Below are 14,678 nucleotides of genomic sequence, written 5' to 3' on the forward strand. Positions count from 1 at the left end.
AAATCTCCGTATGCATCACCCGTCGTGTGCGTTCGTAAGAAGGATGGAGGACTTCGTTTATGCATTGATTATCGGGAGTTAAACCGCAAGACGATCCCTGATTGCCAACCTATTCCCCGAATTCAAGACGTTCTCGACAGCCTTGGTGGGAACCGCTGGTTTAGTACCCTTGATCAAGGAAAGGCGTACCATCAAGGATATATGACAACCGATAGCAGACCACTCACCGCTTTTGTAACACCTTGGGGTCTTCATGAATGGGTCCGAATACCTTTTGGACTCAAGAATGCCCCAGCTGCATACCAACGATGCATGGAAGACGCATTAGAAGGTCTAAACCACCAAATCTGTGAGGTCTACCTAGACGATATTATTGTTTATGGGAAGACATTCGAAGAACATCAAATCAACCTACAGAAAGTACTAAAACGTATACAAGAAAAAGGAATGAAATTAAAACCTGCCAAATGCAAACTGTTTCAATCTGAAGTGAAGTACTTGGGGAAAATCATTAGCCACGAAGGCTACCGGCCTGACCCTCGAGACACCGAAGCATTATACACCTTGAAGTCCAACATTCCTCGGACTGTAGGGGAAGTAAGAAAACTGCTAGGATTTACGGGATATTACCGTCGGTATCTTAGGGACTACTCCAAGCGAGCCAAACCATTATTTGTGCTGCTAACTCAAGCTGGTACTACTACAAAGAATAACCAATCAACCAATAAAAAGAACCAGAGAAAGAAACAGAAGAAACACAGTAATAGAAAGGACAACGGACAAGTTCCATCTTCAACTCCCATAACATGGCTCCCAGAGTACCAACAAATAGTTGATTCATTCATTGACGAGTTAAGCCGAGCTCCGATTATGGCATTTCCTGATTTTGAGAGACCGTTTGAGCTGCATACAGATGCCTCACAAGATGGACTTGGTGCGGTCTTATATCAACGCCAAGATGGAGTACTACGAGTCATAGGATACGGATCTCGTTCCCTTACACCAGGGGAAAAGAATTATCACCTTCACTCAGGCAAGCTGGAATTCCTAGCTCTGAAGTGGGCCATAACTAGTCACTTCAGAGATTACCTATCCTTTGCAAAGTCATTTACCGTTTATACGGACAACAATCCTCTAACTTACATACTAACCACTGCCAAATTGAATGCCGTAGGTCATAGATGGGTTGCAGAACTTGCAGACTTTAATTTTACCATTAAATACAGGCCAGGTCGCAACAACGAAGATGCAGATGTACTATCAAGAATTCCGATGTCACCCAGTGAATTTGATCAATGTACTGAAGAAATTTCACCATTGGTAATGGATGCTGTTGTTCAAGGTATTGCAATACAACAAACAGCTGACTTTGCTTACATCAATCATATCGTTACCGATCATGTGCATATACAGGACCAACCATTTGGCATCACACCGAACCTATCTACATTATCAATTGCGGAAGTACGTTTGGCTCAAGAAGATGACCCTGCCCTTGCAAGATTCCGAGAATACAAAACCAAAGGTAGATGGCCCACTAGATCCGAGCGCACCAATGAGATTCCTGAAACCAGGACCCTGATGCGGGAGTGGAGTAAAATCAATCTTGATAAAGATGGTATTCTTCGCCGGACGACGAAGACTAGGACACAACTATTGATCCCGAAAAGCCTTCGTCCGATGATACTCAAATCGCTACATAATGAGATGGGACATCTTGGCACTGAGAGGGTACTTATACTAATCCGAGAGAGGTTCTACTGGCCTCACATGGAAACTAACATCAACCATTATATAAAACAAGAATGTAGCTGTGTGAAAGACAAGAAGCCATCCAGAATTACACGTGCACCTCTGGTAAACATCAAGACATCGGAACCATTTGAACTTGTCTCCATAGATTTCCTTCACCTTGACAAATGTAAAGGAGGATATGAGTACATCCTCGTAGTGATGGATCATTTTACAAGATTCGCTCAGGCTTATCCAACCACCAACAAGTCGGGCAAGACAGTTGCTGACAGGATTTTTAACGACTTTGTTCTGAAGTTCGGTTATCCACGCAGACTACATCATGACCAGGGTCGTGAATTTGAAAACTCTCTATTTCGACGCCTTGAACAACTCAGTGAAGTCAGGGGTTCCCGAACTACACCATATCACCCTCAGGGGAATGGACAGGTCGAGAGGTTCAACCGAACCCTGTTGTCAATGCTCCGCACTTTAACTACAGAGCAGAAGCATGACTGGAAACAACATCTCAACAAGGTTGTTCATGCCTATAATGTTACTCGACATGAAAGCACAGGTTACTCACCTCATTACTTATTGTATGGGCGGTCACCCCGACTGCCAATTGATCTTGCATTTGGATTATCCCCAGATGGTGATGCCGCTGCAAGTGAACACCATGAATATGCCAAGAACTGGAAAATGAGGATGGAAGAGGCATACGCTTTAGCTAGATCGAACATGCAGAAATTAGCAGAAAGAAGTAAACACCGACATGACCAACAACGGCCAATCAGTACATCATTATCACCAGGTGATAGAGTCCTGATCAAGAACTGTGTTCCACCAGGTGGTCCTGGGAAACTTCAAAGCTTCTATGAGGACAGAATATACATAGTGGTGGCGCAAAAACAGGAGTTGCCAGTGTATGAAGTTCGCCCAGAAAACGGTAATGGTAGAGTACGGACCCTACATAGGAATTTACTTTGTCCCTGTGACGCTTTAGTACCAGATACTCAAAATGTTGCATCGAAAAAGAAGACAAAGATAACTCCAGAACAACGATTACCTAGTGATCCGACGGAGAAGGCTACACCACAACCTGAGACAGATTCAGTAGGTTCGGATGAAGAAGATGAAGTATATTTACAATATCCCCTATTAACCAATCCAGAACCACAATATGCATGTACCAGTAATGATTCATTGGTACAAGTTGAACCATATGCCACCCCACCAACAGCAGAGGATTCTACTGTGGATGAAAAGCACATGGAGGCAGCCGGCGACACACAACATGCTGATATGGATGAACCAGTTAGTTCAAATGAACAGGTACCAGCAGCAGAGATTGGACGACCAGTTCGTCATCGCCAACCTCCTACTTTGTTTGGCTACCACAACTTGGGCACACCAGCACCAGGCTGTATGCAGATAAATGGTGCTAACACCAGACCACTACAAAATCCATATTGGGACAACCACTACCGGAATGGACCTATCCAATTTTATCCACAACCAACTCAATATGCAACTCAACAACCAATCTGTACAGAATTTCATCCTACCAGACAATGGATACCACCTACTGTACCAGGCCAATATCCAATGTTTCACAGAAAGTGTTAGGATCTTATCTTATCTTATCTTATCTTATGTAGAGATTATTTAGTTAGTTATTAAACATAATGTTTGGTAAAGGACCAATAGCTAGATTGATGTATTAGTTAAATTGTTTCATGTGTTAACACTCGTCATTATGATTGTAGTGTGTTAAGATTATTAAAGTGCTCGATCCAGAGTTAACAACTTCTAACTGAGGTCTATGTGATTCTTTCGCAGTCGAATATCCTGAACCGTAAAATCTGTAACTAGTCAATTACAGTTACATGATGGATAAAATATATTGTGCTAATTAAACAAAGTCTCATTTGAGGCTCAAGTTACAACCCTGCTACTATGTCAGGATTTAAGTCTGGGCCTTGTGATTGTATAAGGCAAGTTATAGCGCCACTATTAATTTGAACCACAATATACACAATCATTATTTACCTTCTTGAATGCAAGTTTTTGGCTATTTGTAAATTTCATTATAATATAATGTTTACATAAAACAATCAACAAAACATAAAGAAATAATTTTTTTTTACATGGCACCAATTAACAAATAATAACATTTAACACAAAAGGAGATACAGTACAAATTTTAGATCGTTTTAATTTTGACTACTACGCCTTCTATTCTACAGTAAAACAGCGATGTTTGCCAACTAATATAAAGAGTTGGAAAACACCATCTTCCGTTGCGTCAGTCAAACAACAAGTGAATGTAGCTTACAGTATTGTAAGTTATTCATTTTCTATCTTGCATCGCTACACTTAAATTAAATACAGCACACTGACTGACACAGTACATTAGCATACAATCAACAGTTTAAACCTATTACTAAGTATAAATTAGATATTGATCTCACATAGAATCATTTGAAGCTATAACAATATAAATCATAGTCAATTATTTAATTTTATTTTTTAAATTAAATTAAGAACTTCACCACAAATACCATATCAGTGAAAATAGCAAATTAAGTTGGTGTTTTTAATCACTATTTTGGTACAGTAATAATAATAATATCATTAAAGCCTGGTTTCCATAAAATCGGTACACCGTCGCTACAGCGTTTCCATTAAAATCGCTACACGCGCAGATGTTGCCGACGCAATCGGGAAGGCTCCCCGATTCATCGCAGTCAAATCGGCAAAGTTCAACCATGTTCAACTTTGCCGATTTTGTCAGTGATGAATCGTATACGCGTATCAAAGAATATTTAGTGCTCGTGTACTAGATCCCCGATAAATTCTAGCGTTTCCGTAGAATCGCTACGCTCTGTCGTGTAGCGATTTTATGGAAACCGGGCTTAACTGTGATTTAATGTATGTGATCGAATGAGAGGTGAAATTATGTTTGTTTCCTTAGCTAGTAGAGAGGTTTCGCAATCTTACGAATACGATAACGAAAACGGATACGTCATGCACACGTATTCGTTTTCGTAAGCCATAAAAAAATCTGTTTTGCATGGCAACGAAATATTGAGGCGCGTCCAAAATATGACTGCGGTAAATTTGAGCGAAGCGCAGGTACGTGTTGCTTGGTGCTTGGCTGCCTAGGCCTAGCGTAACATCAAAGCGAGTGAGGACTTTAAAAACTGCTATTTATCAAAATTGACTTGGCATTTTAGTAAATTACTTTAGTAAATTACTTTCAATAAATCTATAATTATATTATAATCAAAAACTCGTTTTGTAGTTACGAATATGACTGGTGATATTCGTCAACACGAATACGCTTTACAAATATGAAATAGGGATCAGCTCAAAAGTTTCACAAATGTATGACGTATCCGTTTTCGTTATCGTATTCGTAAGGTTGCGAAACCTCCCTATTAATATTGTACTTTGTCCAGTACTCCAACCAATTAGTGCATCCAATACAACCCCAGTCAACAATTATTTTTCAATAAAGCATACAGTATTGTAGGTCCAACTAAGCTCCTCTAGGCATACAAATTATACTGTATGCATCTAAAATCTATGCAGCTTAAAGGAAAACATCCATGCTTAGTCGCAAGGGCGGGCAGTCTATTAACGCAGGTGCTTTCCTTTTTATCCAACCTCTCAAATGTTTCTATATACTCACCACAATCTCATCAATTTTTCTTTTTATTTCAGGTCTGAAAAATACAAATAAAACATAAATTTGAGGAGTAAAAAATAAAAAGGCAACACAGTCAAATTTGCCTATTTTTCTAATTTCTGATATTTTAAAGATATTATAGACATGTACAGTAGTGTACGGTTGGATTAAACAATTAATAGTGTAGGCCCACCATCTTATCTACAGTACATACAATAGGCCCACGATTTAGTCTCGGCAGCGTAACGCCAGGCCTCGAATTTTACCACGGCCAGTGCCGTCGGTGCCCTCCCAGTTGGCCTCAATGCCCTCGAAAATGAATAGCACCCACGGCCACTACTGGCCTGCCCTTTTTTTGCGTTGGCCGCGAGTGCCCTTCCCGAGTTTTACCACAATAAAAACCACTGAATTAGATAGAAAATAAGGCCTAAAAAAAAAAATTGTTTGTTTGCTGTCAAGTTTTTTTATTTTGGTAGGCGGGGGCGGGTGGAAAAAAGTTAATTTCTCTGTTATTATTAATTGCTCGCGAATTTGAGAGTAACAAAACACACTGAATAAAACAACGAGCTCAAACAATTGGCCCTCCCATTTGGCCTTGGTGCCCCTAAAATCAATGAAAACCGGAGGCCAAATGGCCTTGCCCCTAAAATCCCCAAATTCGAGGCCTGAGCGTACATCCGGCCAAATAGTTTAACCACTGCATAGGGCGGCTATAAAAATGGTGATTATTAACTCTATGAACCACCCTATAATTAACGCGTAGATAATTATCATAACAATCGTATAGTACAGTAGGCTATATTCACAACAATAACCTATGATCTACCTGGTTTATCCAGGTAGGATAGGCACAAAATATACTAATCAAATACTGTAGTGGTACTACTTCTACAGTACAGGACAGAATTATTGCAAAAATCCCAACGCATTCAACACGTTGTCGTTGCGTTGTGTTTGCGTTGCGTTGAACGGCTTTCAACGTTTAGTTGTTTATTCAACGAAAGTCATTATCAGCATGTCAAGTAAACAATTAGTTATTTCAACGCTAGCTGCTGCAGCACTAGACTGGCCGATTGCACGCCTGAACGATCAGTAACAACAACAGGCAAAATACCCATCGGCAGTCACTACCAGATATTTTAATATAAATAAAATATATTTGAAGCTTAGATATATTTTTAAGTAATAGTATTGAACGGACAGTTACCAAATAAAACACACAGTGATATTTCCCAGTGTTTAGTGAAGGAAAACATCGAATAATAAGGTCGATGCCAAGTCTAACAGTTAACACTGTACTGTAGGCCTTCCGGGGGAAAACACGATCTCACGTCGTAAAATCAAACAACGTGGAAATTACTGACATCAACACACGAGGCCGCCACCCTGGTTTCCTCGAGAAAAACACCACGTGTGTTATGACGTATTTAACGATCGTTAATGACGACGAAGTAATTAATTTTATTTAGGCCTACATTTTTTAGCTGTTCGAGATTCAAGAGATAAAGTTAAAATATTGTTTCTCTATTTTGGTTTTTATTTTATAATTGTCCCATTGTTTGTTGTAATGTAATTTGAAAGAACTAAAAAATTTGACGTGTCCGACACCCATCCATGAACCAATTTAAATCTTTATAAATCGAACAACATTACATTTTTAAGTACAACAAGCGTTTTGAATACGTTAACAATAGAGCGTGTTGAATGTGTTGAACCCGTTGACCGTTCATTGACGACGTTAAACAATTGAATCCCATAGCGTTGAACGCGTTGAAAACGTTGCGCGTTTTGAAAAGCATCACACTGTAAACTGATTAAAATGTTGGCTGTTCGCTCGCATATTCTCGCAACTCCCATCCCATTCATACAGTTTCAGGAGGAGGCCAATATAATTATATTAAGAAACAATAGTATGTTAAAGAGAAAACGCCTAAACCTCGCGCCTGTAATAATATATTGTCTTGCATCAGAATAAAGTGGTTCTTTATTCTGAATTGTTTGGTTATTCAAATATTTGTGGGTTACACCTTGGCGTGAATAATATGGTATGGCACAGGTTTTGATTTTAAAGAAAACGCCTAACATTGCCTATTGTCATCAAATTGGTCATTCCTATTTCTTGGTTATTAAATTTAACGCTTTTCTCTGCATGGGGTTACGTTAGGCACCACAATAATTAATTTATAATATAATACATGATAATGATATATTTATGGATAATAATAAAACTAAACGATTTTTTCCCTTTTAATTATTACGCGTAATATTTCATAATGAATGAACTCTTCACCTTTCGATCAGTTCGTCCCTCACGTCACGAAAAGCATGCGTGAAAAGGACGACGTCCGACGACCATGCTGGATCGTTATGTTGGTGGTGTATTGTTGCCTTCCATGGCGGCGGCGGGTGTAGGCTACGTTGTTTTTATAAATAATCGAGAAAAATGTAGTACAGTACTGCGAAGTTTTTAGTTTGGAAATAATTAATTACGATGTGACCTAGCCTCCAAGATTCACCGCCGCCTTAACTTTGGTATTTAATACTCCAGTTAATATAGGCACACAGTAATTGAGGACATGACCACTACTTTTAACTGCGATGGCAGACGCGACTCATATACACACGGGGCCTACTCGTTAGTAGTAGGCCTAGCCTAGTGTAATATATTAAGCTAGGTTTCCGCGGAAAAATACACATTATGTTTGTTTTCTTAAATATTTGTAATACTGTATTTTATACTATTACTACTACTACTAATACACACTGGCAATCTGTAAATACCATACGAATCCGATTGTTCGTTATTTCAACGCAAACTCAACGCAACACATTGTGTTGGTTGAATAAACAGTTCAACGAACTCAACACTTTCAACGCCAACGGACAACACAGTTTCAACGCGTTGTCAACACTTTAACAATGCGTTGAATGCGTTCAAAATCTGCAATAATTCTGTCCGGTACTGTACATTCAAATTTGCCTGTTATTTAACCTCTATTTAGAAATGTCCACCGTCTATTCAATTTCAAAATGACACCCTTGTGTTCATAATATAACACATGTTGTTACACTTGTAATCATACAAAATTCATTAATAATATCGCAATTTTACCATAATAAAACTACCCAATACTGATACACATTTATAAATTGTCAAAATTCAGTTCAATTAACAGTAGTAATATTGCTAAACAAAATCTGTTTAAATCTATATTCACTAAATCTTGTTGATAATTTTTCCCATTTTAAACACCTGAACTTACAGTACATAAAGTAAAATGGAAAAAACAGTTTAATCATTATTATAAGTAAATGGAGCAAAAAGCCAGGGCAACGGTAAGAGTAAAACCGGCCGTTGTATACCAAGCAATTGATAAGCAGGCTAGTGGATAATATCAGCGCGCTAGAATAGTCACTATATGACCTTATTACATGTTAGATCCATTAATATTAATATCACTATTCAGTTTCATATTTATTTATTTACTTTACATATTTCAAGGACTGCCTTGATGCTGAATAATAAGTCTGTACAGTAGCGAGATGCAAGAAACAAAAGCACAATTTATTATACAAAGAGGAGGTAATTCAATCCAATATCAGTACAGTATTTAACCAAGGCAATCTAACAACAGTCCTTTGATCTTATGCCTTGCTGCAACAAATTCCATGCAGTACTATATTCTCCGTGGCGCGCAGCGTCTGAATGGGCGTGGAGCTAATCGTGCCGCAGCCACAAATAAACTCTTTGATCTCAGGAGCTCCTGTTGTTAGATTGCCTTGGTATAACCTTTATTTCTTTCATATGAATGAGGTTGAGGAACACTCAAATAATATTCTTCAAACAGTAATAGGATTCAACATTGAACATAGTAGTTCCAGGAAGTACTCTATTTTCCTTTATAACACTCATCTTAAGTTGACTCAGTGAAGGATCCAGAATTTTGAATAGGGCAGTCCAGGCTCTAAAAATGATGGAAATAATGCAGAACCTAATTATCCTATCTTTTGCATTCTAATTTTTTTTTTTTTATGATAGTTGAGGTGGGAGGGGAGTGGGGTGCTGCTGCCATCTCAACCTTGCTGCTGTTCTTCCTCCGCATGTACTGTGCCTGTCTTAATAACTAATTCATTACATGAAAGGGCAAATGTAAACAATTAACTACTTATCATATCCCATAGTGCTTTCTCTATTCCTACCAAGATCATTGTTTTCATGAACATTTTTTTATGTCACAAACTAAATTCTAGTCAGCTTATACTAGAAACACCCCTGGACATAAAAACCACCACTAGTCCCTCATACTGTACTATGTAGTAAATAAACCAATATGCTTTTCTATTAATTTAGATATTATTATGTATTAGTGTTTACCTTTATATTTTAAAGTGGAATTTATGTTGTTTACTCAGCTTCCCAATTGACAGGTGCTTAATTTTATGATTCAACTATTTTACTATAGAATTATATAACAATTAAACTTTGAGATTAGGATTACGTTATGACTGAGTATAATCCCATCCCTACAGTAATTTTAAGCTAAATTCAGATGCAGAGATTTGGTAATTCCATTGTTAAAATAATCCAATCTAAGTTTCATAGCCAGGCCCTCTGGTTACTGTATACTCAGCCATACAGTATTATGAAGGTGGTAGATAATTATAAAAATAGATTTTGCTGTATGTAGTATTTTAAAAAATAATCTCCACATCATTTTGTACATTTAAACTCATGTAGTTTGTGGATAAATTTTATTTTATTCTATATGAAATTCGCAATAAAAGAAATGAATGATGTACTGTACATTAGTTGTACAGTAATTAGACAGTGTAAACTATAGCTTCTTACAAGATGTTCATTCAGTCCATTTTCTATTATTATTAAAATTTAAGATTAATGGTAATAGTATTAGCTTTTCAGCAAAATTTTACCTTGTTTTCTTATTTACATCAAAATATATCCAGGGTAGTAAATATAAACCTGGTATAAGCAAGCAAGTTTACGTCATAGACTGAGAGATCTTTCCTAGAAGCTAATGGAATCTGCCTGAATGTAAGTTGAAAACATTCAATGTTATCCAGTTAATTAGATAAATATATTTAGCATATGAAATATGGATACAGTATTATACGAAATATGGAATACAAAATTCATAAAGGTCTGAATTGTACAATATTAAATGAATGCAGTGTCGTTAAAATTTAAACACAAAGTTTCACTGAAATAATTATATTTTATTGAATCACTTGTCACCACCTTAATGCAACTAGAAAAAATGCATTTTTGTTTATTGTTTAGTATCGGAAAATCATTAATAATGACAATTGTGTGCATAGCTCGTTGAAATGATGGCAGGGAAAGGGGATGCAATACAGTATTTTATTAATCTATTTTATTTTATATAGGCTTTTTAATGGCGCCCTACCAAGAACAGAGCGCCTTAAAATTAATTTAAACTATTGGATAAAAGGAAAATCCTAAAGATGTACGTGTGGGTCATTCCATCTCAGATCACCCAATGAGTTAAACCCTACCTCTTCCAATTTTGATGAAATTTGGTATATGGGTGATTCATAGCAATTAAAGCCAAAATTTCAAATTTTAACTTTATTGGACCAACGGTTTTCGAGATATCGCAATTTCAATTTTCGGTTTTTACGCAAAAAAGGGCGCGTCCGCCACGTTTCAAAGAGCTGTATCTCGGGAACTATAGGTTCGATTTTAAAAGCAAAGGTATTTTTGTAAAGGGGAGACCATAAGGAATCTAAATATACTAATTGTGTGTGTTTTATGTTAATTTTAAGTTGAATAAAACTTTGACATATATTTTGACCTTGAAATTGACCCCGTGGAACACGCCCGTTTTGTTGGTGACTATCATGAAAAATGTAGCCCTACGTGTCAACTACAACATATACAAAAATTGGAGGGGTTTTTTTCTTTGTTTCCATGAAATTACAATTTGAAGTTGACATACCTCTTCCTTTTAGTGTATTTTTGGTGTCTGTCCATGCATTACTTCAATGTCAATTTGATGTATTCCAAAATTAATTTTATTTACAAACTAAATATTATTATAATGTTACAATTGTCTATGTCTGGCCTTTACTCCTTGTCATCTGGACAATTCAAACAGTATTTAGAAATGTTGTGGCGATCATTTTGGGAAATACTGTAATTCCTAGTCGAAGAGGATTTTATAAACGGAGAGGATTTTATAAACGGAGAGGCTATAATACAATGTACATTTGATTCAGGAATCCAACAACAGTCTTCTTTGGACGGCCAATAAAAGGTTTTCGCTGACCCATGAGGATGCATAAATTTAATTTGAAAATCCCCAAACTCTTCTGAGAGTGAGACATCCACCACCAAACCAATCCATGGGACACCATCATAACTACAGCACACAAAATTCTGAAGTCTAATAATGGTGGGTTGTGTATCAGCAACAATTTCATTTTCATCACTGAAAGATTCTTGAATCACTACCACATCCGGAGGGTTTATCTGGGTACTAAGTTTGTAGACCTGCATCTGTGCCAGAGAAACGGGAACAAAGCGATGATATTGTAATGTACCCTTGATGGTCTGGGCGAGGTTGAATCTCGGCTTTATTTCTTTTTCTACAGTAGATACCTCATCTATTCCCACATGAAAAAAGTTGATGCCTGGAATGTCCATATGAGCGAGTCATATGGCCGAGCGGTTAAGGCAGGGGCGCCGTTTACCGTACCTAAAAGACAACAACATCGGCAAGGGTTCGAGGCCGACTCGCTCCTCTCTTCAAGTCTTCTCGGATAAGGACTATAAACCATAGTCCAGTGTACACAGTTATAACATGTGTGTACTTTAAAGGACCCAGTTCATTATTCGAAAAATAGTAGGGGGTTACCCCGGTGAACTGGTTCACACAATAGCCCCTGTATCAGGGGGATTACCACCTATCTGATAGGACAGTGACTAATTCACTATTGATAATCCTTGGCCACATTGCCTAAAGACATAAAATAGAAATAAAAAATTACACAGTAGTCGAACATACTGAGAGATGTGATAATATGACATTCAGTCAAACGCTGTAAGCTTCTCTTAGTGACAAGCCTCTTAACTGTTCCACCTATGCCATCACACGCACTCTTGCCATGTGATGTAGCGAAAAAATTCCACTCGGCGTCTAAACCAAAATCTTCCTGGTAGTGGCAAAGGTTAATAAAGTAATATTTGTTTTTGTATTGGCCGCCACATCCATCTGTGAAATAATGAACTTTTTTCATGGTTGGTAGTTTTGTTTTTATATAGGGGATGACAACCTTTAAAAAGGCATATACAGTAACTGTTGTATGTTCTCTGCAATCACTTATTATGCATATGTTAATGTGCATAATAACATAGTAAGGACACTAAACTATGTGTCAAAATTGATTTGAAAAGTATGTGAGTTACCCAGTATTTCTCATATCAAAATACATCTACTGTTTAAGTGGGCCTGATGAGAAAGCGTAACAATAAGACACCTTAACAGTTAGTGTTCACACTGTGTATAAGTATAACAACACCAAAAATACACTAAAAGGAAGAGGTATGTCAACTTCAAATTGTAATTTCATGGAAACAAAGAAAAAAACCCCTCCAATTTTTTTATATGTTGTAGTTGACACGTAGGGCTACATTTTTCGTGATAGTCACCAACAAATCGGGCGTGTTCCACGGGGTCAATTTCAAGGTCAAAATATATGTCAAAGTTTTATTCAACTTAAAATTAACATAAAACAAACACAATTAGTATATTTAGGTTCCTTATGGTCTCCCCTTTACAAAAATACCTTTGTTTTTAAAATCGAACCTATAGTTCCCGAGATACAGCTCTTTGAAACGTGGCGGCCGCGCGCTTTTTTGCGTAAAAACCGAAAATTGAAATTGCGATATCTCGAAAACCGTTGGTCCGATAAAGTTAAAATTTGAAATGTTGGCTTTAATTGCTATGAATCACCCATATACCAAATTTCATCAAAATTGGAAGAGGTAGGGTTTAAAATTCCATTTTTTTTGGGTGAACTGAGATGGAATGACCCGTATGTGTCCCCCAAAAACATAAAAAAATGAAGATTAGTTAAATCAGGACTTTAAAAGTTAATAACTTCTGTTAAAAAAAATGAAAACAAATTGTTTTCTCATATAAAATGACAAAATAAATGGTAAAATTCAACCAAAAACCCATTTGCTGACAGCCAATTTGACTATTTTTTGCTTTAAATTACAGATTTTCAGGTAAATTCGATTCAATTTTGTTCAAAGTGGATAACTATTATGTTACATTAAAATGGCATATGCAAAAAAAACATTATTTTTCAGGACAATACATCTTTAATATTACAGTACGTTTAAATATAGGTGTTTAAAATTGTGCGCATACTGTATGTGCCCTAATTTTTACAGGTCTCATCATTGTACAATGATCTGAAATTTCTTCTTTTTTTTCAAGTGGAGCGGATGTCGGATTCCACTAACATAGCCACAACCGATTGTAGCTCTAAGCTCTTCACCCAGAAGAAAATGTCTTGACGATACCCTCCAAAACTAGCATGACCACTACACCTTCCGTTTCTTCAATATAATAACTAATAATATACGTTGGCATGTATTGTGAGTGTGAAGACAATTCCTAAATGGGGCCTTGATATTGACGTTATATTTACACCGACTGACATGGTGTACTAGGTCTATAACAAGAAATATTGGTATTTTGTTAATTATACAAAGAAATTAGTTAGGCCTTCTCACATTTCTCATGTTTGTTTGGGTTTCATTCACAATTTTGTGATATGGTAAATTACAATCATCAGTAATTATACAATTATTAATAATATAATAATAATTATTATAATACCTGATAGTATCTTCTAATCTTTGAGTAACATAGGCCGTGGTAGGCGAGTCTGGGCGACTTCTGCTTGGTTCTTCCTGCTGAATTTTACCTTTATCAAAATACCCTTCGTTGGATTTTGAACCCATTGTTGTCTGTTCATCATGATGAACCGACGACGACTTTCCTAAAAAGTTGTCTAAACTGCGTATGTTATTTGTTGCTTTATCCGACCCAACAGACGTCATTTTGAGAAAAATGAAAAACTAAAAGGTGTGAAAATATTGATGAAATCAGCAATACCAGCCAAAAAGGCTAGATATTACAGAAATTTAGAAGTAAACTGTCTGTCTATACAACCCATGCCCAACTCTGCTGTCGGCCAT

At 36.9% G+C, this 14,678-nt stretch overlaps 1 protein-coding gene across 1 annotated transcript in view; it reads right to left on the bottom strand.

The window, feature by feature from the left end:
- LOC140040571 (uncharacterized) overlaps nucleotides 1–14,678 on the bottom strand; it is a 40,743-nt gene extending 26,065 nt beyond the window's left edge. The window contains exons 1-2 of the mRNA XM_072086606.1: nucleotides 14,317–14,678; nucleotides 5,429–5,462 (exon numbers count right to left, since the gene is read on the bottom strand). Coding sequence (XP_071942707.1) covers nucleotides 5,429–5,462; nucleotides 14,317–14,540 — 258 coding nt within the window. The 5' untranslated portion in view covers nucleotides 14,541–14,678. The remainder of the gene's footprint in view (nucleotides 1–5,428; nucleotides 5,463–14,316) is intronic.

Source organism: Antedon mediterranea, chromosome 2 (assembly GCF_964355755.1).
Source record: "Antedon mediterranea chromosome 2, ecAntMedi1.1, whole genome shotgun sequence".
NCBI lineage: Eukaryota > Metazoa > Echinodermata > Crinoidea > Comatulida > Antedonidae > Antedon > Antedon mediterranea.